Below are 13,012 nucleotides of genomic sequence, written 5' to 3'. Positions count from 1 at the left end.
GGATAGAATATGAGCATTTAATTATTTATATAGGCACTGGAAATCTGAAAGCCCCTGTAACCTTTTCTATTCAGAGACTTTATCCTTCTTTTATTCCTACAGTTATAGTCTTTCACAGATATGTTGACCTTGTAAATTAAAGCGTAATTTGATTGCTTTGGAGCATTTTTGGTGTGTTTGCTTCCTTAATTATGTGTACAGCAGAGCTACATTTAAACACATGGAATTTGGCCCTTTTACTTTTAAAAGTAAATATCAGGCTCACTATCATAATTTATTGAAGGAGAAACCATATTCAAAATTGTTAGGCTATAATTGTTCTGAATCATACATTCAAAAGTCTATGTGTCTTATCAACATAATGTATTTTAGAAGATTGGAACACTAGAAAACTAAATAGGATGACTGTTGAGAACAACAGGCATAGTTTTACCATTTTGGTACCTTCTACTGAATTAATCTTGGTATAAACATATTTACTTTAAAAGTAATGTCAAATAAAAACCTAAATGAAAAATGAAATAGTTTTTCTATCAAGGAATCATCTTACTGTATCTCTGTATCATTTATGGTGTGTGTTATGTTTTACATACATTACAAATGTTATTTGATATCATGATTTCTAAATCCAAACTGGTATTTGTCAGTTAAGATTTACTACTTGAGTACACTAATAAAAATGAAAATTAGTTTTCTGAAATTTTATGTTTAAACTAATTTGGTAGTTTTTTTTTTTTTTTTGAGACGGAGTCTCGCTCTGTCGCCCAGGCTGGAGTGCAGTGGCCGGATCTCAGCTCACTGCAAGCTCTGCCTCCCGGGTTTACGCTATTCTCCTGCCTCAGCCTCCCGAGTAGCTGGGACTACAGGTGCCCGCCACCTCGCCCGGCTAGGTTTTTTGTATTTTTAGTAGAGACAGGGTTTCACCGCGTTAGCCAGGATGGTCTCGATCTCCTGACCTCGTGATCCGCCTGTCTCGGCCTCCCAAAGTGCTGGGATTACAGGCTTGAGCCACCGCGCCCGGCCCTAATTTGGTAGTTTTAAGATACAGACACGTGATAGTTATGATACTGTTTTTTTCTTAAATATTGTTATTGTATTTTCTATTGTATTTTTGTTTGCATTCTGGTCGAATCTTGGTTTCTGAGTTTTTCTCTATATTATCTGTATTAATGTTAGATAACATAGCTATTTTTCTAATATAAAAGTTATTTTAAGCAGTTTATTCAGAGGGGATATTATTTACCTCTGTTACCCTTTAGGTCTCTAAACCTGCATTGCTCAAAAGGTTTAGAAGAGAATTAATAAACCAATGGATAGTAAAGGATTTAGTTCCAGACTGTAGATATAAATTTTAGACATTTCTAACCTGATATTTAAAATATGTATCTCTTTAGGTTTGCTGGCAAGCAAAGCAAGGTTTAATTTTTTTTAAGTAGAGACTTTTTTGAAAAGCCACTATACTCCCTTCTTTCTGATTCAAAAAAATACAGAGATAAGAATTCGATGGGAGTAAGGCTCCCTGTGGTTTGGGCTCTATCACAATTTTTTTTTTTTTTTTGAGATAGTCTCACTCTGTCACCTAGGGTGGAGTGCAGTGGCATGATCTCGGCTCACTGCAGCCTCTGCCTCCCAGGTCAAGTGATTCTCCTGCCTCAGCCTCCCAGGTAGCTGGGATTACAGGCACCCGTCACCACACCTGGCTAATTTTTGTATTTTTAGTAGAGGCGGGGTTTTGCCATGTCGGCCAGGCTAGTCTTGGACTCCTGACCTCAGGTGATCCGCCTGCCTCGGCCTCCCAAAGTGCTGGGATTACAGGGGTGAGCAACCACACCCAGCCTTCATCACAATTTTTTATGGAAACAGAATACAAAGCAGGAAGCTCTAAGTGTCCAGATTCAAGTTTTCATGTTGGTGACTTCATTAAATTTAGTTTTTTTTGTTTTTTTTTTTTGAGACAGAGTCTCACTCTGTCGCCCAGGCTGGAGTGCAGTGGCACAATCTCACCTCATTGCAGCCTTCGTCTTCTGAGTTCAAATGATTCCCAGTCTCAGCCTCCCAAGTAGCTGGGACTACAAGTGTGCACCACTGCGCCCGGCTGATTTTTGTATTTTTAGTAGAAATGGAATTTTGCCATGCTGGCCAGACTGGTCTCGAACTCCTGGCCTCAAATGATCCACCTGCCTCAGCCTCCCAACTAAATTTACTTTTAAAATGGGATATTCATATCACCTGAGTATTGTCAGGCTTGCTACTCTTATCTTTGTTTACAAATCACTCATAAGTCAAAGGTATTGTATAAGAACAAAGTGGTATTTTAAATGAAAAAAGGGCTTTCATCCTTAGTGCAGCCTTATATAATTGAGCACAGTGATTCTATCTTTGGACATCTGTAATCCACACAGGTGGATGGTTTTATAGAATTAATGTGTAATTTATGAGGGCTATAGAAACGATTATATTCATATAGCGAAGTCTACATTTATTATTTGTAGTTCAGAGCTAGGAAAACTCAGTGCAGTCCTTCCTGATCTTGACTCAGGAAATCAGGTAGTTCCAAGAATGATTCGATCTTCTCTAGTTCCACAAATGGAGGGAAGGTATCTGCATAAAAAGATAAGGGGAATCAGTCAGGAAGCCCATTTTGAATAGCTTCGTGAATCCTTTAAATTGTTGCTCACTTCAGTAGAACTCATTAAAGCTATCACAATTTTTATGGCTTACATTAATTTTTTTTCTCTCATTTTCTTTCTCATTCTGTAAAGGAGATGTGGTTATAGGGTTGGGGAAGAATAAAGAAACAGATGATAAATGTTTGTGAATTTTGTACCAATTCTGAAACACCTTCAGTATTTAATAGGTTATATTGGGGAGGATATTCCTGTTTTGTTTGTTTTGTTTTGTTTTGTTTGAGACAGAGTCTTGCGCTGTCACCCAGGCTGGAGTGCAGTGGTGCGATCTCTGCTCACTGCAAACTCCACCTCCCAGGTTCAAGTGATTCTCCTGCTTCAGCCTCCAGAATAACTGGGATTACAGGCGTGTGCCACCACGCCCTGCTAAGTTTTTGTATTTTTTTTTTTTTTTAGAGATGGGGTTTCACCCTGTTGGCAAGCTGATTTTGAACTCCTGACCTCAAGTGATCCGCCCCCCTCGGCCTCTGAAAGTGCTAGACTTACAGGCGTGAGCCACCACACCTGGCCAATATTCCTGTTCCTAATGGAGATTTGATAATTGTACTGTGGGTTATTAGCACATCAAAACAGTGTTTTAGGCAATTAGAACACGAAGCATTAGTATATTCAGTCTTGTTCTTAATTGTAGCACGTTGAATTTTTCTTTATAAGATATAATTTTGCTGAACTAAAACTCTATAATAATGACACCTAAACCTAACATTTGAAAATGTCTTGGTAGTCTCAGTGCTTATTTTTAATGTAAGGATAGCAATGTGCCTTAGTTTTGAGTAGGTGTTCATTACCCCTCTAAAATAGTGGATTTTACTTTTCAGTTTCTTGAGTTGTGTCTTGAAATTATTGCTTGTAAAAATGTTTCTTTTGATTTTGGAGGGAAAAAAAATCAAAAAATTTTAGTGCTTCTCTCTACTTGTAGATATAAAACAGATGGAAAAGAAAAGGAGGCCGTCCTTGAAGAAGAAGATGACCTCTGGGTTAGAATTCGACATCGACATATCGCAGTTGTGTTAGAGTATGTGAACCCATTTTAATTTTTATTCCATGTTTTTTAGACAGTATGTGATAGTACATTTTATAACCTTAAAATAGTTCTGTAAAGAATTATATCTTAGAAATTTAAAGAATTCTCTCACAATTTGACAGGGAAATTCCCAAGCTTATGAAGGAAATTTCATCAACAAAGAAAGCAACAGAAGGAAAGGTGAGTCTTACTTAACTTTCCAAATAATAGTGAAGGTGAATTTTAAACTCTGTTTAAAATCTTTATTTTATTTCTTTAACTTTTTATTTTTGGAAAATTCTAACACAGAGGTAGAGAATGAACTCCTTCCTACATACCCATTGCCTAGTTTCGGTAGTTAACATTTTGTCTGTCCTGCTTCATTAAAATGTTTTTATTTTATTTTTTGAGACAAAGTCTCACTCTGCCACGTAGGCTGGAGTGCGGTTGCACCATCTCAGCTCACTGCAATCTCCACCTCCCAGGCTCAAGTGATTCTTTTGCCTCAGCCACTCAAGTAACTGGGATTACAGGTGTGCACCACCATACCTGTGTAATTTTTTGTATTTTTAGTAGTGACAGGGTTTTGCCATGTTGGCCAGGCTGGTCTCGAACTCCTGGCCTCAAGTGATCTGCCCACTTTGGTGCTGGGATTACAGGTGTGAGCCACCGTGCCTGGCCGTAAAGTTTATATTCAGGCCATTTAGTCAATTTTATCAGTGCATTGTTGGGATTTTATATTGAGATATAATTTATAAGTAAAGAACAGAAATTTTAAATTTACAGTGGATAACTTTTACTTATATATACACTTGAAACCACCACCCAAATCAAGATACAGAATATTTTCATCATTCTAGAATATTCCCTCTTGTCCTTTCCCAGTCAGTACCCATCCCGCCAGAGGTAAACTCTATTCTAATTTTCATCACCATAGATCCTGTTCTTGAACTTCACATAATGAGATTCACCTGTGTTACATATTTCAGTAATTCATTTTTTTCATTCGTGTATAGTAGTGATACTGTTATGTAAATATACAACAATTTGTTCATCTCCTTTTGATGGACATTTAGTTTATTTCCAGGTTGGGGTTATTATGAACAAAGCTGCTGTGGATTTTTTTGTACGTGTCATTTGGTGGATGTACACACTCTTTCTCTTGGGTATATTAAGAGTAAAATTGTTGGGTTATAGGGTAGGATTGTGTTTAGCTTTAATAGGTGATGCCAAAAGTTTTGCAAAGTGTTTGAACTGATTTACATCCCCATCAGCAATAATTGAGTGTTCTAGTTGCTCCATATTGTCCCCAACACTTGATATATTCTTGTCTTTATTTTCAATTAAAATTTCATTGCATGAGGTGGTATCTTATTGTGGTTTTAATTTCAGTTTCTGTAATGTTCTTGTGCATATTTGCCATTTGGATACTCTATTTTGTGAAGTGCCCATTTAAGGTCTTTTGCCCTTTTTTAATTGAGTTGTCTGTTTTTCTTACTGATTTGTAGAAGTTATTTTCTGGATATGAGTCCCATACATGTATTTATGTATGTATATATCTTTTGATGAACAGAAGATTTCAATTTTAATGAAATCTAGTTTATTAATTTATTTCTTTTATACTTCTCTGTACCCTTATAAGTCTTGGCTTACCCTGAGGTCTTTAGTATATTCTTGTGTTTTCTTCAGGAAGAGCATGTAGTTGAATTTTGTTTTTTTATTTAGCCCAAAAATCTTTTAATTAGAATGCTTGTTTAGTTCATATATATTTCATGTAATTTTTGATATGGTTAAATTTATATCTAGTATCTTATTTGTTTTCTCTTCATTTTTTATATTCTATTTTCCTTCTTTATCAAGTCTTTTTTTTTTTAAATAAATTCCATTTCATCTCCAATATAAACATTTGTGTTTTGCCTTTTAGTCCTTCCTTTAATTATTATACTGGAAATTTAAAAATGTATTCTTACCCTAGTTTAATAGTACAATTTTGTCATGTCCTGAATAATTCAGGAATCTTACAGTAGTTTAACTTCATTTATCCCCTTTCTCTTTTATGCTGTTGTTTCATGTATTTTACTTCAACATACGTTATAAACTCAAAATGTTATTTTGTTTAGAAAAAAAAACCCCAAAAATAAAAATAAGATGTTACTTTGTTATAAACACTCAGTAAACTTTTATTATTACCCACGTATTTATACACGCTGGTGCTGTTTATTTCTTACTGCTCTTCAGTTTTTCCAGCTGGGTTAGATTGAATTCTCCCAGCTTTCTTTTTGTCTGAGGATATCTTTGTTTTGCAGTTTTTTTCTGAGATACTTTGCTGGATTTAGAATTCATAGTTGGTATTTTTTTTCCTTTCAGCAATTTTAAGCTTTCAATACATCACCTTCTGGCTACTGTAATTTCTGCTGAAAAGGGCAGCTGTTAAGTATTACTGTTTTCCTGAAGATATACTGTGTTTATTAATATTTTTTCTGTGTCTTTGATTTTTAGCAATTTGACCATGATATGCCTTACTATAATGTGGTTTGCTTGCTATTTGTCCTCCATGGGGTTTGCTGAGCTTCTTGAGTCACTGGGTTGATAACTTTCATTAAATTTGTAAAATTCTTGGTCATTATCTCCTCAGATCTTCATTTTGTCCCATTTTCTCTCTCCTCTCTTTCTGGGACCCCAGTCAACATGTTTTTTGGATCTCTTGACTGTATTCTATATCTCTTACATTTTGTTATCTTTTTTTTTTTTTTTACCTCTCCGCATTGCAATCGAATGTTCTCTATTAACCTGACTTTGATTCCCCTACTTCTGTCTTCTTTTGTATTCAGTCTGCTGTTAAACCCATTCATTGTATCCTTTTGAAAACTGAGGTATAAAGTAAAATTTTCCCTTTATAGAATGCAGTTCTGAGTTTTGACAAATGCACACTCTCATATAACCACTACCACAATCAAGATATAGAATAATGTCATCACCCCCCAAAATGTCCTCAGGCCCCTTTGCAGATAACCCCTTAACTCAGTCCCCATCCCCTGACAACTACTAAGCTGTTTTCTGACCCTGTAGTTTTGCCTTTTCCAGATTGTCCAATGAATGGAATAATACACTATGGCTCTTTTCATTTAGCATAATGCATTTGAGATTCACTCATGTTGCATGCAAGAGTAGTTTCATTAGTTTTTATTGCTGAGTAGTATTCCATCATATGGGTGCACCACAATTGGCTTATCAATTTACCAGTTTTAGAACATCTTAGTTTTTCCAAGTTGTTGGCAATTATGAATCAAGCTACTATAACATTCACCTTCTTCATATCAGACATTCATGTCTATGAACAGATGTTATGTGCTTGGGAGGATACTTAAGGGTGGGATTGCAGAATCAATAATAAATGTATGTTTAAGTTTGTAAGAAAATTTCAAGCTATTTTTCCAAGGTGGCTGTACTGTTTTCCAGTCCCACTAGCAATGTATGAAAGTCGTTCATTGTACTTTTAACTTAAAGTCTTATATTTAACTCTAGGACATTCATTGGATTTTTAGAAAATAAATTCTAATTCTCTGTTAAAATACTCCATGTTTTGATCCACGTAGTCCATCTTTTCCTCTGTTTCCACTTTAACATAAATATGTTATTTTGAAGTCTCTTTCTGCCAACTCCATCTTAGGTCTACTTTTTGTGAGTTTCTTTGTTTTTACATTTTGAGGTGTTCTTTTCTTAGCTTTTTTATTGGTTCATAATAACTGTACATATTTATGAAGCATGTAATATGTTTATACATGCATACAGTGTGTAATGATCAAATCATTAGAATTTGTGTGTGTTTAGAATACCCATCACCTTGAACATTTATTATTTCTTTGTGATGGGAACATTTCCGATCTTCTCCTCTAGCTATTTTGAAATACATAATATATTGTTAACTATAGTCACCATTGTGATATCAAATACTAGAACTTATTCTTTATCTTGGGCCTACTTTTGTTGACTGTTTTATCACTTGAGTATCAGTCACTTTCCTGTTTCACCTATTAATGTTTTATTGTGCTAGACATAGTGGATGATACATTGCAGAGGTTCTAGATGATGCCCTCTCTACAGAGAATGTTGAGTTTTGTTCTGGCAGGCGGTTAAGTTGCTGAGGAATAATCGTGATTCTGTTGTAACTTCATGTTAGACAATGTTACGGTAAGCTTATTTCGCTTTTGCACTGAGTCCTAAGGCATAGTCCCAGGACTGAATGTCTAGGATGTTTACTTAGGTCTCTTTACTTTGTCTCGATCAGGGGATGCTAGTATATTCTTAGCGCTAGGACCCCTCTGAAATTTCTGTCCAACATTTAGCCACCCATAAGTTGTTCCTTTGAGATGGAGTCTCGCTCTGTCGCCCAGGCTGGAGTGCAGTGGCGTGATCTCAGCTCACTGCAAGCTCCGCCTCCCGGGTTCACCCCATTCTCCTGCCTCAGCCTCCGGAGTAGCTGGGACTACAGGCGCCCACCACCTCGCCCGGCTAGTTTTTTGTATTTTTTTTTTAGTAGAGACAGGGTTTCACCGTGTTAGCCAGGATGGTCTTGATCTCCTGACCTTGTGATCCACCCGTCTCGGCCTCCCAAAGTGCTGGGATTACAGGCTTGAGCCACCGTGCCCGGCCCATAAGTTGTTCTTTACTATACCTTTGAGGGTTATGCCTTGTACATGTGCAGTTTAGGGGTTCAAGGACAATCTCTCTACACATTTTTGGGTTATGTTCTGTCTAGCTCCTTTCTCTTTAGCACCCTGCTTCCCAGAATCTACCTCACAGCCCCAAGCTCTTATCTCCCTTTTTTTTTTTTTTTTTGCACCCAGAGAGAGAATTGCTCTCTGTTTGAACTGTATTTCCTTTCAGTGGTGTGTGGAAAACATCTTTAGGGGAAAGGCAGGGTGAGTGTAGGTACTCGAAAGCTTTTGTTTTATTTATTTGTCCAATCTTATTTATTTATGGAGGGAGAGTAACGTTGATATCAGCTGTGTTATTGTGAGTGAAACTGGAAGCCTCCTAAATTCTTCTTTAAAAAAATTGTCAAATAATCAGTAAATTACTAGATTTGATAATTCGTAAAACTCTAGGATTTCAAAGTTGTAATATGGAATAACTGAATCATAGGTTTGCCTTAAAAAATGTTTGATTTTTCCTAGACATCACTTAGTGCTCTTACCCAGCTGATGAAAAAGATGCCCCATTTCCGAAAACAGATTACTAAGGTAAGCAGTATTATATATGAGATACCTAATTAGTTTTAGTTTATATTCAGTTCTGTAGTTCGGTTTAGCAGTGGTGTCATGGAATACTTGGTATTAGTTATACTGTAAAACTTTACTATATAGGTCTGAGAAATATCCCATATATCTAAGCTTCTTCATAACCTCTCTACATATATAACCTAGATTTATCTGAATCCAGCTTAAACTTGTCTATATCTTTGTCTTGAATAGCCTAACGGTAATATTTATCAACCTTATAAGAAATTCAGCACTGGATTGACTAGTGGATGTTATTCTACATGTTTCTTTAAAGTAATAGATACATATTAGTAGATTTAAGAGCATTTAAGCTGTTTAGTCAGGTAAACTATTTTTTTGCTCCTTACAAATACTATCAGAATAATCTTAACATTTTTGTCATGTTGCACCCTAGTCAACCAATGATTTTTGTGTGTGTTAAAATACTTGAAACATTTAGAAAGACAAAGGAATATGAACTTGAAGAACTTCTGGGTATTTTTCTCACTTTCTCTCAAACTCAACACAAATTTAACAATTCAACACTTCCATCCCATTTATGCTGTCTGTTGATTGCTCCCTGTTGTATTAGTTTGTTGTGACATTGGTATAAGGAAATATCCAAGACTGGGTAATTTATAAAGGAAAGAGGTCTAACTGACTCACAGTTCCACACGGCTAAGAAGGCCTCAGGAATCTTATAATCATGGCGGAAAGCAAAGGGGAAGCCAGGCACCTTCTTCACAAAGCCACAGGAGAGAGAAGGACACGCAGGACACATGCCAGATGCTTATAAAACCAGCAGATCTCATGAGAACTCACTCACTATTATGAGAACAGCATGGAGGAAATCACTCCCATCATCCCATGATTCAAACACTTCCCATCAGGTCCCTCCCACAACACATGGGGATTATGGGAACTACAATTCAAGATGAGATTTGGGTGGGGAAACAGCCAAACCATATCACCTGTAGATCACATTCTCATTTGCTTCCTATCTTGAGCTGTTCCCTTGATTACATGTTACCTTCTTTCACCTCAGCCCATACTTTCTTTCAGGCCTGTCTCGAAAGTTTAATATTACCAGTTGCACAAAAGTCATCAAAATCCTTTAAATGATTGATTTCTTCTGTTTTTCAGCAAGTTGTCCATCTTAACTTAGCAGAAGATTGCATGAATAAGTTCAAGCTTAATATAGAAAAGCTCTGCAAAACTGAACAGGTATGTGCAGAGTCAGAAATACCTCTGTTCATAATAAATTTCCAGGATAAACTTTGTAAGTTAAAACCTAACTTTTTGCTTGATACAGTGGTTGGTTTTTATAGAATCACAGACTCGCTCATCAGGGGAACCACCTAGGCAGTATTTAATATGTCATTCCCCACTAATATTAACAAGTAGTTGTAGAGTATCTTAGTAAACAGTCCCTCCTATTATATATTTTTTATTTAATGGAATGATTTAAATTTTGGGAGCATGATTTCAGGGTAGCATTGTTGGCAGGACTTTCTCAGTACAGCATTTAGTGTAGCAGCCTGCAGAGCTCATTTTACAAGGAGCCTTTTATGTCATGCCTCAACTGTTTAGACCATTGCCCCTAATAGAATACAGGCTGCATGTAATTTTAAATATTCCAATAGCCATATTAACAAAGGTAAAAATTAAAAAGTGCAATTAATTTTACTAATAAGTTGGGTGCAGTGGTGTGTGCTTATAGTCCCAGCTCTTCAGGAGGCTGAGGTGGGAGGATTGCTTGAGCCCAGGAGTTTGAGGGCAGCCTGGGCAAGACCCTGTCTCTTAAAAAAAAAAAAAAAAAAAAAAAAGCTTTGACAACCTGATGTATTCAAAGTATTCAAAATATTATTTCAACATATAATCAGTATAAAAAGTTATTAATTAGATAATTTTGCATTATATTACTTCACGTCTTCCGGTGTTTTGTACCTACAGCACATCTTAATTCAGACTGATCCCATTTCAAGTGCTCAGTAGTCATATGTGGCTAGTGGCCACTGTACTGGATAGCATAGGTTTAGATTAATGATTTTTGTGTTCTCTGATTTATTTTTTGACCTTTTGTATTTTGTACAAACAATAGTTTACAAGTGATGTTCATATTTTCTTGTGTAATGTCATCAGTGTTCCATTAAAATTTGACAAGATTTAATAATAGATTTTGTTTATTTGTTTTTTGTTTTTTGTTTTTTTTGAGACAGTTTCGCTCTTGTTGCCCAGGCTAGAGTGCGATGGCCTGATCTCGGCTCACTGCAGCCGCCGCCGCCTCCCAGGTTCAAACAATTCTCCTGCCTCAGCCTCTCGAGTAGCTGGGATTACAGGCACCTGACACTACGCCCGGCTAATTTTTTGTATTTTTAGTACAGATAGGGTTTCACCATGTTGGCCAGGCTGGTCTCCAACTCCTGACCTCAGGTGATCCGCCTTGGCCTCCCAAAGTGCTGGGATTACAGGCATGAGCCACCGCGCCCGGCCAGTAATAGATGTTTTTAACTAAAAAATGAATTTTGATTATAGATCACTGACAGTATTTTATTTCCATTAAGGACCTGGCACTTGGAACTGATGCAGAAGGACAGAAGGTGAAGGATTCCATGCGAGTACTCCTTCCAGTTCTCCTCAACAAAAATCATGATAATTGTGATAAAATAAGAGCAATTCTACTTTATATCTTCAGTATTAATGGTAATGGATATAATCACTTTTTAATGAGTGTTTTACTATTGATCATAAAAGAATCTTTGAAAACTGAAAGACAGTTGCTGAACTTGGTTAAGATAAAAGGGAAAATATGAAATTGAGAGAAGGCTGAAGGAGATATAATTTGACTGTTTTTTATTTTAAAAGCTTCATTCATGGGTACTACCTAAAGCCTTGACATTATTTTGGTAGCAGTTATGTGATTGTGCACTCATATTTTTACCTATTTAAGGAACTACGGAAGAAAATTTGGACAGGTTGATCCAGAATGTAAAGATAGAAAATGAGAGTGACATGATTCGTAACTGGAGTTACCTTGGTGTTCCCATTGTTCCCCAAGTAAGAAGTCTTACGTGTGTGTATGCTTTATATATATATGTATGTATGTATGGTTGTTTGTATTAACTGTGTTTTTTTTTATGTGGGTATTCATGTGGACAGTCTTCTTAAGTTCACTCTATAGATTTTGAATAAATAAGCAATTAAAGATTTTGTTCTCTTTTCCATATGTAATTTGGGCAAATGCAGTTTTCTAGTGAATTTGTATTTTATAGCTTCTGTCATAATTCACTACTTGTACTTTTGTCTTTGTGATTCATTTATAGCAGTTGTCATATTTTAGTTAAACATGTAAACTTTAACTATAATATGGCAGAGAAAATAAGTATTTTCTTGATTAAAAAAATTTAGGCTCGCTGGGTATGGTGGCTCACACTTGTAATCCGAACACTTTGGGAGATGCTCAGGCAGGGGGATTGCTTGAGCCCAGGAGTTCAAGACCAGCCTGGGCATCATAGTGAGACCTCACCTCTACAAAAAACAAAAAAAAAGCCAGGTGTGTTGGTGTGTACCTGTAGTCCCAGCTACTCAGGAGGCTGAGGATCTCATACGCCCAGGAGGTCAAGGCTGCAGTGAGCCAAAATCATACCACTGTACTCCAGCCCAAAATGAGACTCTGTCTCTTTAAAAAAAAAAAAAAAAAAAGGGTTCAAAGTCAAATTTGGAAGGACTCTATTTAGAATCTCACTCTTTCCCATTAATTTTATTTTATTTTATTTTATTTTGAGAGAGAGGCTCTCTCTAACACAGGCTGAAGTGCAGTGGCGTAACCTCGGCTCACTGCAACCTCTGCCTCCCGGGTTCAAGCAATTCTCCTGCCTCAGCTTCCCGCTTGGGATTCTAGGCACCTGCCATCCGCGCCCAGCTAATTTTTGTATTTTTAGTAGAGACAGGGTTTCACCCTGTTGACCAGGTTTGTCTCGAACTGTATCAGGTGATCTGCCCGCCTCGGCCTCCCAAAGTGCTGGGATTACAGGCGTGAGCCACTGCATCCGGCCCCATCA

At 36.7% G+C, this 13,012-nt stretch overlaps 1 protein-coding gene across 1 annotated transcript in view; it reads left to right on the top strand.

The window, feature by feature from the left end:
* STXBP3 (syntaxin binding protein 3) overlaps window positions 1-13,012 on the top strand; it is a 66,149-nt gene that overhangs the window by 38,573 nt on the left and 14,564 nt on the right. The window contains exons 10-15 of the mRNA XM_011948165.1: window positions 3,607-3,702; window positions 3,834-3,891; window positions 8,868-8,933; window positions 10,095-10,175; window positions 11,516-11,654; window positions 11,902-12,008. Coding sequence (XP_011803555.1) covers window positions 3,607-3,702; window positions 3,834-3,891; window positions 8,868-8,933; window positions 10,095-10,175; window positions 11,516-11,654; window positions 11,902-12,008 — 547 coding nt within the window. The remainder of the gene's footprint in view (window positions 1-3,606; window positions 3,703-3,833; window positions 3,892-8,867; window positions 8,934-10,094; window positions 10,176-11,515; window positions 11,655-11,901; window positions 12,009-13,012) is intronic.

This window comes from Colobus angolensis, unplaced genomic scaffold (genome assembly GCF_000951035.1).
Source record: "Colobus angolensis palliatus isolate OR3802 unplaced genomic scaffold, Cang.pa_1.0 Scaffold273, whole genome shotgun sequence".
Classification (NCBI taxonomy): Eukaryota; Metazoa; Chordata; class Mammalia; order Primates; family Cercopithecidae; genus Colobus; species Colobus angolensis.
This window is presented reverse-complemented; position numbering and strand designations above follow the sequence as displayed.